The sequence below is a fragment of the Lethenteron reissneri genome, unplaced genomic scaffold, assembly GCF_015708825.2.
Source record: "Lethenteron reissneri isolate LAM-NWPU_2019-01 unplaced genomic scaffold, ASM1570882v1 scaffold_1848, whole genome shotgun sequence".
Taxonomy (NCBI): domain Eukaryota; kingdom Metazoa; phylum Chordata; class Hyperoartia; order Petromyzontiformes; family Petromyzontidae; genus Lethenteron; species Lethenteron reissneri.
In genome coordinates this window covers 210,512-218,245 of record NW_026891606.1, presented here as the reverse complement: position 1 = coordinate 218,245, position 7,734 = coordinate 210,512, and the positions used below count along the sequence as shown (strand labels likewise).

General features: G+C 45.0%; 1 protein-coding gene across 3 annotated transcripts in view; it reads left to right on the top strand.

Annotated features, from left to right (window-relative positions):
- Positions 1–7,734, top strand: part of LOC133339366 (interferon alpha-inducible protein 27-like protein 2A) — a 163,411-nt gene continuing 155,677 nt past the window's right edge. Inside the window, exons 1-4 of one of the 3 annotated variants that reach the window (XM_061547497.1) lie at positions 69–128; positions 1,070–1,195; positions 3,362–3,427; positions 5,342–5,392. In XM_061547497.1, the coding sequence (XP_061403481.1) occupies positions 110–128; positions 1,070–1,195; positions 3,362–3,427; positions 5,342–5,392 (262 nt within the window). In that variant the 5' untranslated portion in view covers positions 69–109. Of the gene's footprint in view, positions 31–54; positions 129–1,069; positions 1,196–3,361; positions 3,428–5,341; positions 5,393–7,734 lie in introns of those variants that run through there. The other 2 variants (XM_061547500.1, XM_061547501.1) reach the window with 2 other exon arrangements.

Below are 7,734 nucleotides of genomic sequence, written 5' to 3'. Positions count from 1 at the left end.
AGAGAGAGCGGAGATCGTGAAGAGAGAGAGGTGAGACTCTGAGAGAGGGAGGAGTGTGCGAGAGAGGGGGTCGAGGGATATAGCCCCTAACCCCACAGTGGCTAGGGAGATGTTAACTACCTCGCCTGGTACGTAGGAGGTCGTGGGTTCGATCCCGACCTTAACGCCACGGTACCTAGGAGATGTTAACTACCTCGCTTGGTACGCAGGAGGTTGTGGGTTCGATTCCAACCCTAACGCAACGGTGGCAGGAGATGTTAACTACCTCGCCTGGCACGCAGGAGTTCGTGGGTTCAATCCCGACTCCAACGCCAAAGTGGCTAGGATATGTTATCTACCTCGCCTATTCTACGGGAGGTCGTGGGTTTGATCCCAACCCTAATTCCAAGGTGGCTAGGAGATGTTAACTACCTCGCCTTGTATTCGAGAGGTCGTGGGTTCGATCCCAACCCTAACGCAACGGTAGCAGGAGATGTTAACTACCTCGCCTTGTATACGAGAGGTCGTGGGTTCGATCCCAACCCTAATTTCAAGGTGGCTAGGAGATGTTACCTACCTCGCCTGGTCAACGGGAGTTCGTGGGTTCGATCCTGACCCTGACGATGCCTGCTGCTGCTGCTGTATATTTGGAGTCAGAGTTTATCTCTCCCTGTGTTAGCCACTGCGTGGATTATCTTCTCCGAGTAACATAAACATTGATTAGTTTCAGTCTATCGGTGTCTGTGGGTGTGTGGTTCCAAACGAGTATCTGGATCTCTAAGGGTCTTCATGAGTTTGGGTCTCAGTGGGTATATATGATTGAGAGGGGGTCAAATACTTATTTCCCTCATTAAAATGCCAATCAATTTATAACATTTTTGACATGCGTTTTTCAGGATTTTATTGTTGTTATTCTGTCTCTCACTGTTCAAATAAACCTGCCATTAAAATTATAGACTGATCATTCATTTGTCAGTGGGCAAACGTACAAAATCAGCAGGGGATCAAATATTTTTTCCCTCACTGTAGCTCATTCAGTCCGTTAAGAGGCTGCAAGGGGGAATATTTTTCCTTGTGTGGTGCCGTGCAGGTTGCAGCTGCCGTCGTTCTCATTGGTTCCCCACAAGCACCGAGTCAGCTATGACGTCACAAAGGATCGCCGTCCTCTTCATCGCCGCCATCTTGAGCGTCTCGATCACGCCCGCAATAGCTAAAGGTGAGTACAGCACGTGTGCGTGTTCAGGTGTGTGCGTGTGTGTACACGTCTATGTGTGTACATGTGTGTGTGAACGTGTGTGTGTACATGTTTGTGTACATGTGTGTGGGTGTACACGTGTGTGCGTGTGTACACGTCTTTGTGCGTGTACATGTGTGTGTACATGTGTGTGAGTGTAGCCACGTTTTGTTTAATGTAGGAGTTGTTCAGATGTTCAAACTTGTATGTACGCTGTATGTTGGACCTCTTTTGCACCGTTACGTAGCCAATCGCGCTCATTGGAGGTCCGGGGGAAGTCGTGTATAGTAGTGTATAGTGTAGTGTAGTGTGGAGTGTATAGTAGTGTAGTAGTGTATAGTGAAGTGTATAGTAGTGTAGTGTGTTGTAGTGTATAGTGAAGTGTATAGAAGTGTAGTGTGTATTAGTGTACAGTTTAGTGTATAGTGGAGTGGAAAACGTGTATTGTGTATTAGTGTATAGTGTAGTGTATAGTGTAGTGTATATTAGTGTAGTGTGCAGTAGTGTATAGTGTAATGTATAGTGGAGTGTATTGGAGTGTAGTGTATAGTGCAGTGTATAGTGGAGTGTATAGTAGTGTAATGTATAGTAGTTTATAGTGCAGTGTAGTGCTATGTACAGTAGTGTAGTGTGTAGTAGTGTATAGTGGAGTGTATAGTGTATAGTAGTGTAGTGTATAGTAGTGTAGTGTGTAGTAGAGTAGTGTGCAATGTATAGTGTAGTAGTGTCATCTATAGTAGCGTAGTGTATAGTAGTGTATAGTGTCGTATATGGTAGTGTAGTGTATAGTAGTTCAAAGTGGAGTGTATAGTAGTTCGAAATTTGAAGCTTTCGTGACTGCAAGGATTCATACTCTTAGGTTTTTTCGGTAAAGTCACGTACGTGACCCCCTCCCCCTTAACTTGTATTTAAGAGCTTGTCTTTCGGAATTTTTCCTCACTTGATACAGTAAATTTAGCTGTGACGGTCCCACCTGATGACGGAGACTTGTGTTGCCTCCGAAACGTCGTGATTTATTATTTTATTAATATAATTATTTCCATTTTTTTTTTTACCTACGTGACTTTACCGAAAAAACCTAAGAGTGTGTACAGTAGTGTCATGTACAGTGTATAGTAGTGTATCGTGTCGTGTTTAGTAGCATAGTGTTAAGTGTCAAGTAGCGTGATGTATAGTGACGTATCTAGTAGTGTATAGTAGTGTAGTGTAAAGTACTGTATAGTTGAGTGAATAGTAGTGTATAGTGCCTTGTATAGTAGTGCATTGTATGGTATAGTGTAGTGCATCGTTGTGTCGTGTATATTAGCGGAGTGTATAGTGTACCATATAGTAGTATAATGTATAGTGTTGTGTATAGTCGTGTAGTGTATAGTAATGTAGTGCATAGTGTAGCATATAGTAGTATAATGTATAGTGTCGTGTATAGTGGTGTATTGTATAGTTTTGAGGATAGTATAGTATATAGTGTCATGCATAGTAGTGGTGTATAGTAGTGTTGTGTATAGTGTAGTGTATAGTGTAGTGTGTAGTAGTGTAGTGTATAGTGTAGTGTGTAGTAGTGTGATGTATAGTAGTGTAGTGTGTAGTAGTGTAGTGTATAGTAGTGTAGTGTACAGTAGTGTAGTGTATAGTAGTGTAGTGTATGTTAGTGTATTGTATAGTACTGTAGTGTATTATGTAGTGTATTGTAGTGTATAGCATTATGTATAGTAGTGTAGTGTATCGTGCCGTATACAATAATGTAATGTATATTAGTGTAGTCTATAGTGTCGTGTATAGTAGTGTAGTGTGTAGTAGTGTATAGTAGTGTAGTGTGTAGTAGTGTATATTCGTGTAGTGTATAGTGTCGTGTTTGTAGTGTAGTGTGTAGTAGTGTATAGAGTAGTGTATAGTAGTATAGTATAGAGTGTCGTGTATATAAAAGTGCAGTGTAATAGTATATAGTAGTGTAGTGTATAGTGTCACGTATAGTGTATAGCGTTGTGTATAGTAGTGTAGTGTATAGTAGTGTAGTATAGTGTATGGTATAGTAGTGTGCTGTAGTATAAAGTAGTATAAGTACTCCTCTACTTACGAGCACTCATAGATACGTACAAACCTGTCACTATGTCCATCTGCCTTTTTTTAACGAGAGTCGTACATCTGCAGAACATGAAAAATCACTGGCATCTTCAAATACAAAACCCAAAGAACCCGCGGCATCTACATCTGCAGGTATAGTAGTGAAGTATATAGTGTTGTGTATATAAAGTGCAGTATAATAGTATATAATAGTAAATAGTAGTGTAGTGTATAGTAGTGTAGTATATAGTATGGTATAGTAGTGTGTAGTAGTGTATAGTTCTTCTTGGTTCTTTCGGTAAAGTCACGTAGAATGGAAATAATAAAATAATTAAAATTAAACATAATAAAATAATTATCACGATGTTTCGCCACAAAGCAAGCAGCCGTCTTCAGGTGAAGAACAGGTCTGTTGGAAAGACAGCGTTTGAATGACAGCGTCTTTCCGACAGACCTGTTCTTCACCTGAGGACGGCTGCTTGCGTTGAGGACGGCTGCTTGCGTTGTGGCCGAAACGTCGTGAGAATTATTTTATTTTTAATTTTTATAATTTTATTATTTCCCTTCTACGTGACTTTACCGAAAGAAACAAAAAGATGAATCCCTGCAGTCACGAAAGTTTTAAATGGAAATTTAGTGTATAGTTGTGTAGAGTAGTAGTGTGATGACGTCATGTCATGGCTGCTGAAAGGGGCGGGTCCGAGTGAAGGGGAGGAGCCACCCAAGGGTTACTTAAGGGGCACCCCGTGACGAATTCGTGGTCATTGTGGGAGCCCGGAGTGTGGATCGGATGCAGGAGGTCTCTCTTGCTCGTGACCGGATGGTGTTGGCTGAACCCTCGTCCCGGCCCGAGTGAGAGAGCCCAAGGAATAGGACGAGTAGAGCTCGGGGGTCCATGGGAAGGAGTATAGAGAACACCTACCCCTGGTGTGAGCCTGAGTGTTTAACGAGTGTTAATAAATGGCTGAATCCCTTACAAGAAGTTACGTCTCCGCGTGGTTCTACGACGCAACATTAGTATAAGGACTCCTCTACTTAGGAACTTTCAGAGATACGTACAGACCTGTCCCTATGTCCAGTTGCTATTTTTAAGTGAGAGTCGTACATCTGCAGAACCTGAAGAACCAGTGGTATCTACATCTGCAGAACATGAAGGAACAGTGGCATTAACATCTAAATAACCTTAAGAACGAGTTGCATCTACATCTGCTGAACATGAAGAACCAGTGGCATCTTCATCTGCAGAACATGAATAACCAGTGGCATCTACATCTGTAGAACATGAAGAACCAGTGGCATCTTCATCTGCAGAACATGACGAACCAGTGGCATATACATCTGCAGAACATGAAGAACCAGTGGCATCTACATCTGCAGAACCTGAAGACCAGTGGCATCTACATCTGCAGAACATGAAGAACCAGTGGCATCTACATCTGCAGATCATGAAGAATCAGTTGCATCTACATCTGCAGAATCTGAAGATTGAGTGGTATCTACATTTGCAGAACATTAAGAACCAGTGGTATCTACATCTTCAGAACCTGAAAATCTCTTGAAGCCATTCCCCGTGTTTACTGTACACGCCATTCTTGGCGATTGGAATCGACATAATTAAAGTTTGGACTTACAAAAACAGACCTCTGGAACCTAACTCGTTCGTAAGCAGAGGAGTCCATGTATAGTGCAATGTGTATAGAAGTGTAGTGTATATATTGGTCAGTATGTATATTTAACCACTATGTGCACATTTCCTACATTGTAGTGTATATTAGTGTATAGTGTAGTGTGTTGTAATAAATAGTAGTGTATAGTGTAGTAGTGTGTAGTAGTATTTAGTAGTGTATAGTGTAGTAGTGTGTAGTAGTATATAGTAGTGTATAGTATAGTAGTGTGTAGTAGTATACAGTAGTGTATAGTGTAGTAGTGTGTAGTAGTATATAGTAGTGTATAGTGTAGTAGTGTGTAGTAGCATATAGTAGTGTACAGTGTAGTATATAGTAGTGTAGAGTGCAGTGTGTATATGTGAGTTCATGGAACTAATCGCACTGTGTAACCCCCAAACAGAGGGCGAGTCGACCAACTGGTGTAAGATTGGCGCCATGGCAGCCGGAGGAGGTAAGCGATAACATTGCCATGCCTCCACGTGATCGCTGGTGTTGTGACCCTGCTGTGTGCATCACACACAGCAACATACACAACATTACACACAACCTAACACAGCATCACACAGCATCACACACAGCATCACACACAGCAAAACAACCCCTTACCTCCTCGTGGTGCCAGACGGGCAACGCTGTCGTGGGCAGTGCCGTAGGTGGAGGGCGAATTCTGTTTGGCTTTTTGTCGCATGGCGTTTGCAACCATCACAGCGGCTAAATGGGCGCTCTGGAAGGGTGCGAGGGGCTTGGTGACCCCTCCACCTTCAATTAATTACCACTAAACTACGTTTAAAATCTCAAATTAATAAGCTTGTGCTGGAGGTCCCGGGGGGACAGGCATCTATGACCCCAGGAGACCGAATCCTTACCCTCGGGGCTCCTCCAGAAACAACAAAAATCCACTACCTGTGGCCACGTAGAATGTTCGAAAGCTCACTGCAGAGGAGAGGCTGCCACTCCTCTGTCGGGAGCTGGACTGGTACCGCCTGGATCTCTGCGGTATTCAGGAGGTCCGATGGACCGGCTCTGGCTCCTGCCACCATGAGGGGTGGACAGTTCTCTACTCGGGGCAGGAGACTGCCAAGCAACAGGGTGTGGCTCTTCTTCTGAATAAAATAATGAAGGGGTCGTGGGAGCGTGGTGTGATGTGTGGAAAGCTGTAAGCCCCAGGCTTCTCTGGGCTCGCCTTCCAATCAACCAGAGGCGAGGAGTGGTGGTAATGGTTACTTATGCCCCCACCGATGAGTCAGATGCCTTCTATGACCTCCTGTCACAGGTGCTCGCAAAAGTAGCCCCTCGAGATAGAGTTATTTTTTTGGGTGACTTCAATGCCCAAATTGGTCATGATGCTGGCACCTGGTCTGGAGTAATTGGAAGGCTTGGGCCAGATCTGCTCAATAACAACGGTAGGAGGCTGCTAGATTTTTGTGCAGGGCATGGGCTTGTAATTACCAACACGCTGTTCCGGCATCGGCGCATCCACACTACATCATGGATGCATGCCGGGCTGAAGCAAGAACATCTGTTGGACTACATAGTGACGGAACAGCAGATGTGGGCCCATGTCCTTGACACCAGAACCTACCGTGGAGCTGATCTGCAAACTGACCATCAACTTGTCATATGCAAGATTCGCCTACCATTCTTCCACTCCGTTTGTGGGTGTAAATCCAGGACCCCATTCAAACCTTAGATGGACCGGTCTCATATAGCTGATGAAAGTTGGAAGCGATAATTTAATCATCGCTTGCGGATAGGGTTGCCATCGTCCCCCACTCCTTCTGATGTCGAGGGGAAATGGGCGAGGTTTAGGACTGTGGCTCATGCCGCTGCAATGGCTACTTTAGGTCCATGGTCCAGACCTCCCCAGAGACCCTGGCTGACAGAGGAGGTGTTCAAGCTGGCTGAGAAAAAGCGACAGGCCCACTCTCATCGGCTGCAGCATCCCACATCAGAGAATGAGGAGGCTTACCGCAGCCTTTGCTCGGAGGTTCGGAGAGCCGTGAGGTGCTGCAAGGATGGGTGGTGGTCGCCGGTTGCTGAGGAGATGGAGTCTGCCTCAGTGGCCCACGATCACAAATCGCTCTTTAATTCCATCAAAAAAGTAACCTGCAGTGCCACACCTTTTACCATCATTAGCGGAAAGAACGGTGATACAATCTCTGACCCCCAGGAACAGGTTTGCAGATTTGTTGAGCATTTCTGTGAGGTCCTGGGGAAGGGGAAATCCCTCACCCAGAAAAACAACATGGGACAAAGTGGGGATTACTCTGCCGAGGCAGCGGTGCCTCAAATATTGTAGGAAGAAGTCACCCCCTGTGAGTGGCTGGCTGAGGTGCCATCTGTTGAGGAAGTACTTAAGGCGATCCAGAAGGGCACCGGGCAGAGATGATCTCCTAAGCAAAATGCTGAGGGACGGTGGCGTATGTGCACATACTGCCCTACATGACATCATAACAACAGTCTGGACCACTAGACGGGTCCGCATGATTGGAACAATGCCCTGGTGGTCCCCCTCTTTAAGAAGGGGGACCGCACAGACTGTAACACCTACAGGGGCATCTCACTCCTCAGTCTGCCGAGAAAGGTCCTGCAAGGATTATTCAACATCGCCTTGCTAGGCACACTGAGGAGAGGCTTGCTGAGCCCCAATGCGGTATCAGGAATGGGCGGTCCTGCACAGATGCCATATATTCTGTCCGTCTGCTACAGCAGAGGTGTAGGGAATCCCAACAAGACCTACATCTCTGTTTTATTGATCTGGTCAAGGCCTATGATACGATCAGTAGGCCTGGG